The 17,560-nt window shown below is 38.5% G+C and overlaps 1 protein-coding gene across 7 annotated transcripts in view; it reads left to right on the plus strand.

The window, feature by feature from the left end:
• Positions 1-17,560, plus strand: part of satb1b (SATB homeobox 1b) — a 250,029-nt gene that overhangs the window by 168,054 nt on the left and 64,415 nt on the right. For 4 of the 7 annotated variants that reach the window (XM_061956591.2, XM_061956583.2, XM_061956625.2 and 1 more), the window contains 2 exons: positions 10,080-10,193; positions 14,093-14,248. In XM_061956591.2, the coding sequence (XP_061812575.1) occupies positions 10,080-10,193; positions 14,093-14,248 (270 nt within the window). The remainder of the gene's footprint in view (positions 1-10,079; positions 10,194-14,092; positions 14,249-17,560) is intronic. The other 3 variants (XM_061956599.2, XM_061956634.2, XM_061956617.2) reach the window with 1 other exon arrangement.

The raw sequence follows: 17,560 nt of genomic DNA on the forward strand, positions 1-17,560 counted from the left end.
ATAAATGAGCATACATTTTTGGGAGTAATAATTGATAGTAAACTATCATGGAAACCTCATGTTAGACACATTAAAACAAAAATCTCCAAAAGCCTCTCAATTATAAACAAAGCAAAACTATACCTTAATAAAAATGCACTCCGTACTCTATACTGCACCTTGGTACTGCCATACCTTACATACTGTGTTGAAGTATGGGGGAATACTTACCACAACACAATTCATCCTCTGATCATATTACAGAAAAGAGCAGTGCGGATCATTCACAACGTTGGTTATTTACTCATAATCTGTTTATGCAATCAAAGTTGCTCGGATTTGATGACCTTGTTAAATATAATACATTAATAATCTTATATAAAGCATTTAACAAATTATTGCCGCCTAATCTACAACGAGTGCAGGCTCATAACTTGAGATGCTTTGGATATTTCTTATTGCCGAGAGCTCAAACCACTCGTAAACGTTTTTGTGTGTCCGTATGCGGAGTAAAACTATGGAACAAACTGGACTTACAACACAAACAATGCCAAACTATTAATCGATTTAAACTATTATACAAACATGGTGGACTCTTCTATTTCTGGGGCTGAGGTTGCTGAGGTAGTTAAAAAGCTCCTCGGTGGCAGGGCCCCGGGGTTGGATGAGATCCGCCCGGAGTTCCTTAAGGCTCTGGATGCTGTGGGGCTGTCTTAGTTGACAAGACTCTGCAGCATCGCGTGGACATCGGGGGCGGTACCTCTGGATTGGCAGACCGGGGTGGTGGTTCCTCTCTTTAAGAAGGGGAACCGGAGGGTGTGTTCTAACTATCGTGGGATCACACTCCTCAGCCTTCCCGGTAAGGTCTATTCAGGTGTACTGGAGAGGAGGCTACGCCGGATAGTCGAACCTCGGATTCAGGAGGAACAGTGTGGTTTTCGTCCTGGTCGTGGAACTGTGGACCAGCTCTATACTCTCGGCAGGGTCCTTGAGGGTGCATGGGAGTTTGCCCAACCAGTCTACATGTGCTTTGTGGACTTGGAGAAGGCATTCGACCGTGTCCCTCGGGAAGTCCTGTGGGGAGTGCTCAGAGAGTATGGGGTATCGGACTGTCTGATTTTGGCGGTCCGCTCCCTGTATGATCAGTTTTAGAGCTTGGTCCGCATTGCCGGCAGTAAGTCGGACACGTTTCCAGTGAGGGTTGGACTCCGCCAAGGCTGCCCTTTGTCACCGATTCTGTTCATAACTTTTATGGACAGAATTTCTAGGCGCAGTCAAGGCGTTGAGGGGATCCGGTTTGGTGGCTGCAGGATTAGGTCTCTGCTTTTTGCAGATGATGTGGTCCTGATGGCTTCATCTGGCCAGGATCTTCAGCTCTCGCTGGATCGGTTCGCAGCCGAGTGTGAAGCGACTGGGATGAGAATCAGTACCTCCAAGTCCGAGTCCATGGTTCTCGCCCGGAAAAGGGTGGAGTGCCATCTCCGGGTTGGGGAGGAGACCCTGCCCCAAGTGGAGGAGTTCAAGTACCTAGGAGTCTTGTTCACGAGTGAGGGAAGAGTGGATCGTGAGATCGACAGGCGGATCGGTGCGGCATCTTCAGTATTGCGGACGCTGTATCGATCCGTTGTGGTGAAGAAGGAGCGGAGCCGGAAGGCAAAGCTCTCAATTTACCGGTCGATCTACGTTCCCATCCTCACCTATGGTCATGAGCTTTGGGTTATGACCGAAAGGACAAGATCACGGGTACAAGCGGCCGAAATGAGTTTCCTCCGCCGGGTGGCGGGGCTCTCCCTTAGAGATAGGGTGAGAAGCTCTGTCATCTGGGGGGAGCTCAAAGTAAAGCCGCTGCTCCTCCACATCGAGAGGAGCCAGATGAGGTGGTTCGGGCATCTGGTCAGGATGCCACCCGATCGCCTCCCTCGGGAGGTGTTTAGGGCACGTCCGACCGGTAGGAGGCCACGGTGAAGACCCAGGACACGTTGGGAAGACTATGTCTCCCGGCTGGCCTGGGAACGCCTCGGGATCCCCCGGGTGGAGCTGGACGAAGTGGCTGGGGAGAGGGAAGTCTGGGCTTCCCTGCTTAGGCTGCTGCCCCCGCGACCCGACCTCGGATAAGCGGAAGAAGATGGATGGATGGATGGGTATATTCATTATTCCTACATTGTTGATGCAAATTATTGTTACAGTGTAATAATTATTGTTACCTGTGGTAATGCCACTATGATACAACATCTGTATTATAATCCTTGAACAAAGTAACAGTGAACTCATGTGAATAATCACTGAATGGAGAACCGTGGGTGGGATTAAATAAGTTATCTTCTTCCCACTCCCTTTCAGGCAAAACTGCACAATCATGCATTACATACTATACATTACCTTTTGCACTATATTAATTTATATTATTATGTGTTGTCAACTTTGTACTTTTTTATGTCATTGCCTGAAGAAAAAAAAAAAAAAAAAAAAAAGACTGAAAAGAGGGCTCAATGCGTTCAGTTAATTCTACGGGTATATAAATAAACAGAGTGAGAACTCTTTCTTATTGTTTGAAGCGGGAGACCAATACGTGCGAGGCTCAACAATTTTATTTGTCCCTCAAAATGCCCCGTTTTAAGCCGAGATACTTGGTAGTTGGAGACATTCCTTACAAAACTCTCTTGAGGCCAACCTCGATCCGTCTTGCAGAGATTCTGTAGTAAATATATATAAAAAAAGGATAAATAGTTTAGCGAGCTGGCAAACTAGTGGAATGACGACATGAAAATCATCTGCCTTTTAATTGGCACTCTCACTCTCAAGTCAACATCAGTAGAATATCTCCAGGCTGATATAATTTAGCCGCCTGATTTAAAGCCTGATGACATCTATCATGTAGACCTACATGAGGCAACTCTTACCAAACATGCACGAACACACTCACTGGCGCACACACTCATGCTTCTGGCCATCTGCCAGCCTGTGGTATGGCGCGATGCGCCGCAAATATGCGCACATAAATCATGCAGGGTGGCAATTGAGCCCAAGACAGAGGAAGGTTTTTATAGGCCTCGTAAAAAAACACATGCGGCGGTATGTCTCCTTCATACAGCGTGAGCCCACGGCCGGCCCGTGCACGCCTGGGCCTTAACAATTAGCTCCACATGGCGACACCGCTGACGAACCAAGGCCTCCCACCATGGCCTGACCTTCCACTTCCTCTGCCACCTTTGGAATTGTTTTCATTTCCACATGTCACATTAGATAAAATAGACAACATTTAAAAAAATAAATAAATAAACCACTCTTAAAGGGGAACATTATCACAATTTCAGAAGGGTTAAAACCATTAAAAATTAGTTCCCAGTGGCTTATTTTATTTTTCGAAGTTTTTTTCAAAATTTTAGCCATCACGCAATATCCCTAAAAAAAAGCTTCAAAGTGCCTGATTTTAACCACCCGTCCATTTTCCTGTGACGTCACATAGTGAAGCCAACACAAACAAACATGGCGGGTAGAACAGCAAGCTATAGCGACATTAGCTCGGATTCAGACTCGGATTTCAGCGGTTTAAGCGATTCAACAGATTACGCATGTATTGAAACGGATGGTTGTAGTGTGGAGGCAGGTAGCGAAAACGAAATTGAAGAAGAAACTGAAGCTATTGAGCCATATCGGTTTGAACCGTATGCACGCGAAACCGAGGAAAACGACACGACAGCCAGCGACACGGGAGAAAGCGAGGACGAATTCGGCGATCGCCTTCTAACCAACGATTGGTATGTGTTTGTTTGGCATTAAAGGAAACTAACAACTATGAACTAGGTTTACAGCATATGAAATACATTTGGCAACAACATGCACTTTGAGAGTGCAGACAGCCCAATTTTCATCAATTAATATATTCTGTAGACATACCCTCATCCGCTCTCTTTTCCTGAAAGCTGATCTGTCCAGTTTTGGAGTTGATGTCAGCAGGCCAGGGAAGCTAGGGTCGATATTCTTCTCTTGATCATCTTCGGTGGCATAAGGGACGGTGTGAGCCAAGACATCCAGGGGGTTTAGCTCGCTCGTCTGCGGGAACAAACTGCCGCCATTGCTTGCCGTGCTACCGAGGTCCGTTGTCCCTGAATTGCTCACACACTCCGGCAGATTCAATGGGGGTCTGGCGGCAGATTTCTTTGACTTTATCGTTGGAAATGCATCTGCTTTGAGTGTCGCAGGATATCCACACATTCTTGCCATCTCTGTCGTAGCATAGCTTTCGTCGGTAAAGTGTGCGGAACAAACGTCCAATTTCTTGCCACTTTCGCATCTTTGGGCCACTGGTGCAACTTGAATCCGTCCCTGTTCGTGTTGTTACACCCTCCGACAACACACCGACGAGGCATGATGTCTCCAAGGTACGGAAAACAGTCGAAAAAACGGAAAATAACAGAGCTGATTTGACTCGGTGTTTGAGAAAATGGCGGATTGCTTCCCGATGTCGGAGCGAATATTAGAAAGGCGTTTAATTCGCCAAAATTCACCCATTTAGAGTTCGGAAATCGGTTAAAAAAATATATGGTCTTTTTTCTGCAACATCAAGGTATATATTGACGCTTACATAGGTCTGGTGATAATGTTCCCCTTTAAAAAACATTCCACTAAACCAGTACAATTTACTTTTTACCAACTCACAAATTAAACTTTTTAACTCTAATCTAACAATACACATATTGAACTGTTCAATAGGTGTATCGGCCAATCTCAGGCAATGACAAGGCCTATCGGCACTCATTTCTTTAGCATCAAATTAGCAAATACTTGAAATATAGCCGCATGGCATTTAGCACATTACAAAAAAAAAATGATTAGAAAAATAATTATTTAAGTGACAGGGCTGTGCTGAGATTCTAACCCTAATAATACATCTCATTAATAATAAATTCATTTTCCTTTCGCAATGTGCAGAGGGCCTATAAAAAGAATTGCTGTGGGCGGCACTTCTCACTATACCACTGCTTTATATAGCATATTAGATATTCGCATATTAGATATAAGGTGTAGGTTATAGGGGTGTGCGATGGCTTAGTGGTCAGCATGTTGGCCCCACATTTAGTACTGTATATTCCAAGCTACAGAGCTCACTGGTGTGTAAGCCACATCCACTAAATTTTAGGGGAAAAAATATGTTTCCATATATTAGCCGCAAGTACCGTATTTTTCGGACTATAAGTCGCAGTTTTTTTCATAGTTTGACCGGGGGTGCGACTTATACTCAGGAGCGACTTATGTGTGAAATTATTACCACATTACCGTAAAATATCAAATAATATTATTTAGCTCATTCACGTAAGAGACTAGACGTATAAGATTTAATCGGATTTAGCGATCAGGAGTGACAGATTGTTTGGTAAACGTATAGCATGTTCTATATGTTATAGTTATTTGAATGACTCTTACTATAATATGTTACGTTAACATACCAGGCACGTTCTCAGTTGGTTATTTATGCCTCATATAACGTACACTTATTCAGCCTGTTGTTCACTATTCTTTATTTATTTTAAATTTCCTTTCAAATATCTATTCTTGGTGTTGGGTTTTATCAAATAAATTTCCCCCAAAAATGCGACTTATACTCCAGTGCAACTTATATATGTTTTTTTCCTTCTTTATTATGCATTTTCGGCAGGTGCGACTTATACTCCGAAAAATACGGTATATACGTTGTGAAATTAGCTATTTACACAGAAATATTCTATCACTGTATACAATATACACCCCCCCCCCCCAACCCCGCCCACCTCAACCTCCTCATGCTCTCTCAGGGAGAGCATGTCCCAAATTCCAAGCTGCTGTTTTGAGGCATGTTAAAAAAAATAATGCACTTTGTGACTTCAATAATAAATATGGCAGTGCCATGTTGGCATTATTTTCCATAACTTGAGTTGATTTATTTTGGAAAACCTTGTTACATTGTTTAATGCATCCAGCAGAGCATCACAACTAAATTAGGCATAATAATGTGTTAATTCCACGACTGTATATATCGGTATCGGTTGATATTGGACATAAATAAATATTTCTCAACAAAATAGTCTTTATTTCCTTTATTGTTAGATGAATGGATTTTTTAAAGCCGATGGCTAATTTAGAGCTATTAATTCGAATAAGATAGTCCATCACTAGTTGACTATCAACACAGTCGTTAGTCGCAGCCCTAATATTCACTTTTTAAAGTTGAAATACATGACGTACATTCCTATTAACACCATCCAAAAGTATTTTTGCGGACTATAAGTCGCAGTTTTTTTCATAGTTTGGCCGGGGGTGCGACTTATACTCAGGAGCGACTTATGTGTGAAATTATTACCACATTACCGTAAAATATCAAATAATATTATTTAGCTCATTCACGTAAGAGACTAGACGTATAAGATTTCATCGGATTTAGTGATTAGGAGTGACAGATTGTTTGGTAAATGTATAGCATGTTCTATATGTTATAGTTATTTGAATGACTCTTACCATAATATGTTACGTTAACATACCAGGCACATTCTCAGTTGGTTATTTATGCGTCTTATAACGTACACTTATTCAGCCTGTTGTTCACTATTCTTTATTTATTTTAAATTTCCTTTCAAATGCCTATTGTTGGTGTTAGGTTTTATCAAATAAATTTCCCCCAAAAATGCGACTTATACTCCAATGCGACTTATATATGTTTTTTCCCTTCTTTATGATGCATTTTCGGCCGGTGCGACTTATACTCCGAAAAATGCTGTATTTACCTTCCAATTACAGTACAATGGTAAACAATTTTACATTGATGAGTAATACAAGTTTATATCCATTTAAATGGTTACTTGCAATATTAGTATTTATCATGATAACATTACATTATAAACACTTTGTAGTTTTTATCAGTTATGTTTTCAGTTTAAGAGCATGATGTAGACAAAAGCTCTGAGTCTGTCTGCATAAAGCCAAATATTTTTAAAGTAAATTAAAGTAAAATATTATCGGACATCTCTAACTTCAACACATCAAACCTTATTAGCCACATCCATTTTTTGCACGAAAACCTTTTTCAGATTTGTGTAGCCCTAACTTTGTGTTGGGTGTTATCAAATAAATTCCCCCCAAAAATGCGACTTATACTCCAGTGCAACTTATATATGTTTTTTTCCTTCTTTATTATGCATTTTCGGCAGGTGCGACTTATACTCCGGTGCGACTTATACTCCGAAAAATACGGTATATACGTTGTGAAATTAGTTATTTACACAGAAATATTCTATCACTGTTTATTTACATACCTTAATTGTTTCCAAACAGTGTCTGTAACACGGCAGTAAAACGGCTGATCAAACTAAACAAAAGTCATCGTCATGGACCCACTAGTTGCAGAAGCTAGCTCTCCAATCAGCTAAACAGACTCAATAACGTTTTGGTGAATTTACTGAGGAATTTGTGAAACTGAAACAATACAAAAATAATGGTAGTAATAAGTTAATAATACTAACGACGCAAGCGTCATTACATTACGACATCACACATGGGGCGGTGTAGTATAAACAGTTTTAGTAATACTGTAAAACAACGTTGCTTGAAGTGATGAATGAGGAACCCATACGAGTAGTAACGCTATGGACGGCTCGTAGACTAAACGGCACGCCAGTTAAAATGGAAGGACACTGCAGCACCTTCAGTGATCAAACTCGTCCAAAAGATGGTGTCATAGCACAGACAATAAAAGACGTTGCCACCGTGTTTGCTCGTTGTTGTTTTTTGTAATTTTTTTATTCTGGCCGTCAGTTTAAGAAAAATCCCTCACCATTTTATAAAACACAGGGTTTAAAGTGTAGGAAAAAAGTAGCAGTTTATAGTCCGTAATATACAGTAGATTGAGGGCCAGATTTACTAAAGGTTTGCGTGCACTAAAACACGTGCAAACTTGATAGCACACGCAAAGCTGATCTACTAAATGAGTGCAAAGTGGATTTAAGCGGAATAAGGTCCAATCCATTTTGTGTCTTTGTCTTCATTCTTATGCAAAATATGTGCTGATCGTCCGAACGCCCACAATACTCAGAGGAGAGGATGCAAATCTAATTATTTAGCATGCGCAAGGTCATCTATCAAGACCCATCCCCGTTTTGCGGGCACTATTTAGCGTTTTATTTAGCACGTGTCAGTAGGGGCAAACTGACACAATGCCACATAGTGAAGTGAATTATATTTATATAGCGCTTTTTCTCAAGTGACTCAAAGCGCTTTACATTGTGAAACCCAATATCTAAGTTACATTTAAACCAGTGTGGGTTACACTGGGAGCAGGTGGGTAAAGTATCTTGCCCAAGGACACAACGGCAGTGACTAGGATGGCGGAAGCGGGGATCGAACCTGCAACCCTCAAGTTGCTGGCACGGCCGCTCCACCAACCGAGCTATACCGCCCCACGTGTCGGCGCTGCAAAGACAGACGATGGACAGAGAATCCTCGGGCCTACGTGTGTGCGTCAACATATTAACAGAAATAAAGAATATTAAACATATCGTCTATTCAACCTGTATCATTATTGAGTAAAAATTGATTTATCAACATATCACAATTTGTAATAATTTAAAGCTATTAATCATTTTTGTGAATCGATATATATATATATTAGAGATGCGCGGATAGGCAATTATTTCATCCGCAACCGCATCACAAAAGTCGTCAACCATCCGCCATCCACCCGAACTAACATTTAATCAAAACCGCACCCGCCCGCCATCCGCCACCCGCCCGTTGTTATATATCTAATATAGACGATGCAAGGCATTAGTGAGGTTATAAAGCTTTTGCCTGTTAAAGAAAGGAGACTGATCCAATTTAGCGGAGACAGTCAATGCGTGCCACGCTGTCACGGCCCAGACGCACACCAGTGCGCAGTCATCTGGGAGCCGCGCTGAGCGCACCTCCAAGCGCGCTCGCGCCACTCAAACTGCTGCAGGCCGCTGCGTTCACACATGCATCTGTAAGCCTTGTTTTAACATCCTGTGGCACTCTTCTGAGATCACGGCGGAAGAAACTGCTCACGCTCAGGGTGTTTGTGGAGGTTCGGGGTTTTGCACAAATGTGATGCACCATGTTAGATGTCCCGGTTTTGTGACTGTCGTAGACATAAACAGCGTCGCAGCTCTTGCAAATCACGTAGCCAGCATTACTATCATCCTGATTTACAACCTCATAAAAACGAGTCCACGCTGAACTTTTCTGGCCTTTTTTCCCCCTGGTCTTTAGTATTCCCTTTTTTAGTTTGTCGCGTACCACGTTTGCTGCCGGCGTTGCCATCTCTTTTTTTTTTTCTTCTTCTGTTGTGGCATGCTGCAGGTGCCTGCTCGTTTTTCGTATGTGGGTAACAACATTTAACTATGTATATATATTTCCGAATTGGTTTAACTGCCACCCGCCTGAATCTATTTAAAATCTTTTTTTTTTTATATTTCAACCGCCCGACCCGCGGATAATCCGCGGACTCCGCGGTTGTGTCCGCAAACCGCACATCTCTAATATATATATATATATGTATATATATATATTAGAGGCCGATAAATGCTTTAAAATGTAATATCGGAAATTATCGGTATCGGTTTCAAAAAGTAGAATTCATGACTTTTCCTTCTTTATTATGCATTTTCGGCAGGTGCGCCTTATACTCCGGTGCGACTTATACTCCGAAAAATACGGTACATTATTATGTACACATTATTGTGCTTGTGGTCCTCATTGGGCTCAATCCGGGATTACAGTTTGTGCCGTGTCACGTGTGTCATGTGTGCTGGCATGGCAATAAACTTCTTGAAAACCTTGAATAGGAGCTTCAACCCGACGGCGTTCTGCTTTCACGTGTAAGCAAAGCTTCAAACGCTAATAGCTTCTCGCTTTTTATTAGGATACTTGTTGCCTCGTCAAAGGGTTCTTGTCAAGAAGCAACAAGCCTCTGAATGAAGATGATTTGATTTTGTTTTTAATTACCGCCTCAACGTGAGAATGAAATCACAGAGTACGACATATCAAAGTGCTTTGGAATTGCTGCGTGTGTGCGTTTGAAATAAAGTGTGTTGTCTTTTGTGTTTACTGTGCAGCCGCGGAGAGAAGACTGCAACAGCGTGCGCCCCGAAGACTGGAACCCTCGCATCCCTGTGGGCATTTCTCCTGTGAGCAAACACCCCCACCTCTACTCCGAAATCTCTTACACGGTACCACTCATTGGAAAACACACGCACACACACATTACTGCCAAGTTAACAAAAATGCTCATTTATAGTCATCTAACTATTAAATATGATATACTGTATGATGATTGTACCACCACTGTGTTTACTGTTTAAGTTTGTCATACTGAGTTACTCTAAAGCAGGGGTGTCCAAACCTTTTCCACTGAGGGCCGCACACTGAAAAATCAAATCATGTGGGGGCCATTTTGATATTTTTCATTTTCAAATGTAATACAACATTGTATATGGATTTTTTTTTAACCTTTAGGGCACCCCCTAAAGTATAGTACGGGGGACCTCGAAGAGTCATAAATGTTTTCATAATTACATACATATATATATGTATATATATAGATATATATATATATATCTATATATATATATATATAGATAGATAGATAGATAGATAGACATACATCATCATCATATATATATATATATATATATATATATATATATATATATATACACACATATATATATATATATATATACACATACATATATATATATATACATATATATATATACATGTGTATATATATATATATATATATATATATATATATATATATATATATATATATATATATATATATATGTATATATATATATATATATATATATATGTATGTATACATACATATATATGTATACATATGTGTGTGTGTATGTATATGTATTTATATATATATATACACATGCATACATACATACATATATATACGTATATATACACATACATACATATATATATGTACCCTCACCCTCACCTATGAACCCACGCCAGGAAACCAACCAAAAAAGAACAGAAAACGAAACAACATCATCTGGTACAACCCCCCATACAGCAAAAACGTCTCAACTAACATTGGCCACAAATTCCTCAGTCTGATTGACAAACACTTCCCCAAAGGCAACACCCTAAGAAAAGTATTCAACAAGAACAACATTAAACTGAGCTACAGCTGTATGAACAATATACGACAAATTATCTCAAACCACAACAAAACAATTGCAAATGAGCCGTCGGCCCCCGGACAGAGCGACCCCAAAACCAACAAAGGCTGCAACTGCCGCAAGAAACCTGATTGCCCTCTCAACGGGGGGTGCTTACAAACATCAGTTGTTTACCAATCTAAGGTAACACGCAAGGACATTAACACATCCGACACATATGTAGGATTAACCGAGGGAGAGTTTAAAACCAGATGGAACAATCACAAGGCTTCTTTCAGGAACCAAAACCTGCGGAATACCACAGAACTCAGCAAACACATTTGGGACCTCAAAGACAATAATGTTGAATATTCAATAACATGGCAAATTCTTGCATCCAGCACACCTTACAATAGTGGTAATAAAAGATGCAACCTATGCTTGAAAGAGAAACTGTTTATTATATACCGTCCAGACCTGTCATCCCTCAACAAGCGCAGCGAAATTGTATCAGCATGCTGCTACAGACGGAAACACCTCCTAGGTAACACATGAGCCAATCACCACGCCCCTACGCCAGCCTGTACCCACCCACTCTGTGCCCTATATAAACCATGGTATGTGAATGCTCCCATTAAAATCTCCTGATGATTGAGGGAACCCCTCATGAAACAGGCCTGTAGAGATGAAGTAGTCTTGTGATTTTTTTCCCCACACATACATATATACGTATATATATATATATGTATATATATATATACGTATATATATATATATATACACATGCATACATACATATATATATATACGTATATATACACATACATATGTATATATATACGTATATATATATATATATACACATGCATATATATATATATATATATATATATATATATATATATATATATATATATATATATACACAAATACATATATACAAACATATACAGTACAGGCCAAAAATTTGGACACATCTTCTCATTCAATGCGTTTTCTTTATTTTCATGACTATTTACATTGTAGATTGTCACTGGAGGCATCAAAACTATGAATGAACACATGTGGAGTTATGTACTTAACAAAAAAAGGTGAAATAACTGAAAACATGTTTTATCATCGAGTTTCTTCAAAATAGCCACCTCTTGCTCTGATTACTTCTTTGCACACTCTTGGCATTCTCTCGATGAGCTTCAAGCACACCTGTGAAGTGAAAACCAATTCAGGTGAATACCTCTTGAAGCTCATCGAGAGAATGCCAAGAGTGTGCGAAAAAGTTATCAGAGCATAGGGTGGCTATTTTGAAGACATGTTTTCAGTTATTTCACCTTTTTTTGTTAAGTACATAACTCCACATGTGTTCATTCATAGTTTTGATGCCTTCAGTGACAAGAAAACACATCGAATGAGAAGGTGTGTCCAATCTTTTTGCCTGTCCTGTATATACATAAATAAATGGTAAATGGGTTATTCCGCCATTGATCTGATTTTCTCACATTGTACGCAAGACGGCAGCAAATATGTATCATTCAGAGATCGCCTGGTTCAGATTAATTTGAAATCACTTTGCGGTGCAATGCTTTAATGAACTCACATACTTGCCAACCCTCCCGAATTTTCCGGGAGACTCCCGAAATTTAGCGCCTCTCCCGAAAACCTCCCGGGACAAATATTCTCCTGAAAATCTCCCCTCCAGCTCCAATGCACCTGAGTGAGGACAGCCTTTTTTCACAACGGGAGGACAACAGGGTGACAAGAAATAAATCATCCAGACGAGAGATAAATTGTATTATTATGTTTATCTTACCTAAAAATAAATATATTTATTAATTTAAAAAAAAATACATTTTTACTATATTTTGCTAAAAACATCAAAATTAATTGTATTTTTATTTGTATTTTTTCTGACTCCTTATTACATCCAGGTATTAGAATTATACATTAAAATAAACATATTTGAAATAATTAATTTTAAATTATCATAATAATTCATTTAAAATGACCATATTTAATTATTAAAATAATTGCTTGTTTATCAACAACTTTAGCATTTTATTCATTACATTTTGAAGCTCTCAGAAGCCAAGTTATGTTATATTCCTTAAGATTTATTTATGCAAGTTTGAAGTATCAATTATCTAAACACAGTTTTGTTTGCATATTTTCAGGATGTAGCTATATATATATATATATATATATATATATATATATATATATATATATATATATATATATATATATATATATGTGTGTATATATATATATATATATATATATATATATATATATATATATATATATATATACATATATATATATGAAATACTTGACTTGGTGAATTCTAGCTGTCAATATACTCCTCCCCTCTTAACCACGCCCCCAACCACGCTCTGCCCCACCCCCGACCACGCCCCCACCCCCCACCTCCCGAAATCGGAGGTCTCAAGGTTGGCAAGTATGTGAACTCATGACGTCTCGCAGGCCAAATAGAAGGCGCTGGCCCGCGGGCCGCAGTGTGGACACTCCTGCCCTCAACTATCAATTCCTAAAAAATGTTTATTTGATTAGGAACCGGAATTGAGAAGAATCACAATCCAGATATGTACTGATTTTGTTTGGCACCCCTAAAATTATTAAATATATTTGGAAACAGTTTGAGAAACATTTCTAATATTATTAGGCTCTTATTTGATAGGTTACCTAATGAACTGTCCAAAAAGTATAATTTGGAAGAAGAAATGTGAATAATAGTTAAGGAGAAAAATTGTATTCATTAAATCAAAAGGTCAGTTGAAGTTAATTACACAATTATTACGCCTTTCTGTGGTGTTACATATTGATACCTGATTTTGCACAAGTACAATGCCACTGAATTATGATTGCACGAGCTTTAAGAGGACGTAAGGGACTTAGAAGTTGCTCTGTGACTGATGTTGGCGCAGGTGAAGCCGTCCCCCCTGCCCAGCGAGTGGAACGGCAAGACGGAGAGCTGCATCCTCAACATCAACTCCAACATCTACGACGAGATCCAGCAGGAGATGAAACGAGCCAAGGTCTCCCAGGCGCTCTTCGCCAAGGTGGCCGCCTCCAAGAGCCAGGTACACACACACAGCTATCCGTTTGAAAAGCATGGCGGCCTGTAACTGAAGGTTTGAAGGTAAATCTGTGGATATCAGCCCCTCACCTCGTCGTTTTTGTGTTTCCCCCAAAAAAAAAAAGTGGCAAAGACGTTCACGAGCACCTTCCAGTTTAACTCTCAAACAAAGCCATTTAAAGACGCAGCAATAATGAGCTATTATTAAAGGTTTTCGCGGAGGCAGACTCGGGAAGATTTCCACAATTGCGCTCGGTGAAAAAGATGAGGGGGGGAATAGATCACCGGGGGCGGGAATCATCCCAAAATATCTGCAAAGACTTTATTTTTTTCCTGCTGATTAGCACGATTACACACGCAGATAGCTTTGTTTGACCAAATTGCAGTTTGATGCACAAACCACTGTGTTTTTTTTTGTTTTTTTTGTACATGAGTTCAAAGACTCCACCTACTGTAAGGTTGAAGACAGGAGAGAGAGAAGAAAACATTCGGGGTCCGAGAGGGGGGTGCGAGCGAGGGTGTACGAGGCATTTTTGTGTGGGAACGTCGTCGTGTCTGGCCGCCGATTCCCGCCTGCTTCATTGATGGCAGGCGGCTGTGAATGTGAATTGAGGAGCAGATAAGAAGTGTGCTAATTATGCCTGCGAAAGGGGGCCTGGGAGAGCACTTATCGCTGCCTCCATCTCGTAATGGGCGCTCCCCGGGCAGCTGGTACCACCCCCCCAACACCACCACCACCCCCAAACCCTCCCACCAACCCTCCAACCCAGCCGGCATTGCTGCATCCACACCAGCCTCCGCTCTTCCCGCTCCCTGTCAGCGCCGCGCAGCCCAGGGTTCAACTCCGATCAAGCAAACCGTGACGCAGCTTGCTTGCGGCTCGGATCCGATCACATCGCCCGAGTTTACCCTGAACACCGCGACATGACGTAACTACAGATTAGAACCCGTCTTTGGATCTCATTTGGTGTCTTCCTATGTCAACCTAAACAGTCCATGTGGTGCAGGGATGTCCAAAGTGTGGCCTGTGGTCCATTTGCGGCCCACAGCTGATTTTTTTTAGGGCCGTGGACACATTCTAAAAAAACTGCAAAAAATATGTAATAAAAATAGAAATATATGAAATGTGAAATAAAACTGCAAAGAGGTGAAATGTAGCGAGAACAAATTGCAATGTTGTCTCTAATAACACAAAGTTATGAATTATTGACTTATATACAAATGTTTCACTTTGAAATATTTTTGGGGAAAAATATTGCATATTTTGTGTGTTAGCCATATAAAAAACAAAAGTTTTCTTTGATAGAAGGACATCAAACAAACTAATAAAAAAAAAACTATAAAAAACTGAAATTGCTCAAAAAAGGATGATGAATTTGAATCAATGTTGTGATTAATTATTGAGCTATTGAAGGCTTCAATTACTTCACATCAAATATTACACTTTTACATTTTTTGGGGGGGAAATATTGTATATTTTGTGTGTTAGCCATATAAAAAACAAAAGTTTTCTTTGATAGAAAAGACATAACACAAACAAATTTAAAAAAAAGATAAAAAAACGTATAACCAACCGATTGATCTGATGTTGATCTAGAGATAGTGTTTAAAGTTAAACAAAAAAAAATGTATGACTTATTTTTTATTGGATTTGTTGGATTTTTAAAAAAAAAATTTAAACTGGTATTGCTATAAAAAATAATGACGTGTAATCAACCGATAGGTCCAAAGTTGATCTAGGGATAGTGTTTAAAGTTAAACAAAAAAAAAAAATGATGACTTATTTTTCATTGGATTTGTTGGATTTTTGTTCTTTTTTTACACATATATATATACATATATACACATATATACACATATACATATATGGACATATACATATACATACACATATACATATATACACACACATATATACACTTTTACATATACATATACACGTACACACACATTTACATATTATAAATATATATATATATATATATATATATATATATATATATATATATATATATATATATATATATAGCGCTGCCCCCAGCCAAATTGTTTTACCCCAATGCGGCCCCAGAGTCAAAAAGTTTGGGGACCCCTGATCTAGAGATAGTGTTTAAAGTTAAACAAAAAAACAAATTGTGACTTATTTTTTATTGGATTTGTTGGATTTGTATTCTTTTTTTTAAACTGTTATTGCTAAAAAAATAATGACGTATAATCAACCGATAGGTCCAAAGTTGATCTAGGAAAAGTGTTTAAAGTTAAACAAAACAAAAAATGTATGACTTGTTTTTTATTGGATTTGTTGGATTTGTGTTCTTTTTTTTATACTGTTATTGCTCAAAAAATAATTGATAGATGGAATTGGAATCAATGTTGTGATTAATTATTGATCTATTGAAGGCTTCAATTACTTCACATAAAAAATTTCACTTTGAAATATTTTGGGAGGAAATATTGCATATTTTGTGTGTTTGGCATATAAAAAACTAAAGTTTTCTTTGATAGAAAGGACATACAATAAATAAATTAATAAATTAAAAAACATTTTAAAAAAACTAAAAAATATAATAAAAATAGAAATATATAAAAAGTGAAATAAAACTGCAAAGAGGTTAAATGTAGCGAGAAATAATTGCAATGCTGTCTCTAATAACACAAAGTTGTGAATTATTGACCTATGTACAAATGTTTCACTTTGAAATATTTTTGGGGAAAAATATTACATATTTTGTGTGTCAGCCATATAAAAAACACAATTTTTCTTTAATAGAAAGGACATCAAACAAACTAATAAAAAAAACCTATTAAAAACCGATACATCTTTATTGCTCAAAAAAGGATAATGAATTGGAATCAATGTTGTGATTAATTATTGAGTTATTGAATGCTTCAATTACTTCACATCAAATATTACACTTTGACATTTTTGGGGGGGGAAATATTGCATATTTTGTGTGTTAGCCATATAAAAAACACAAACAAATACAAAAAATATATAAAAAAACGTATAATCAACCGATAGATCTGAAGTTGATCTAGAGATAGTGTTTAAAGTTAAACAAAAAAAAAATTGTGACTTATTTTTTATTGGATTTATGGATTTGTATTCTTTTTTTTAAACTGTTATTGCTCAAAAAATAATGACGTATAATCAACCGATAGGTCCAAAGTTGATCTAGAGATAGTGTTTAAAGTTAAACAAAACAAAAAATGTATGACTTATTTTTTATTGGATTTGTTGGATTTGTGTTCTTTTTTTTTGTACTGTTTTTGCTCAAACAAATAACTAATAGATGGAATTAGAATCAATGTTGTG

This window comes from Nerophis lumbriciformis, linkage group LG04, assembly GCF_033978685.3.
Source record: "Nerophis lumbriciformis linkage group LG04, RoL_Nlum_v2.1, whole genome shotgun sequence".
NCBI classification, from domain to species: domain Eukaryota; kingdom Metazoa; phylum Chordata; class Actinopteri; order Syngnathiformes; family Syngnathidae; genus Nerophis; species Nerophis lumbriciformis.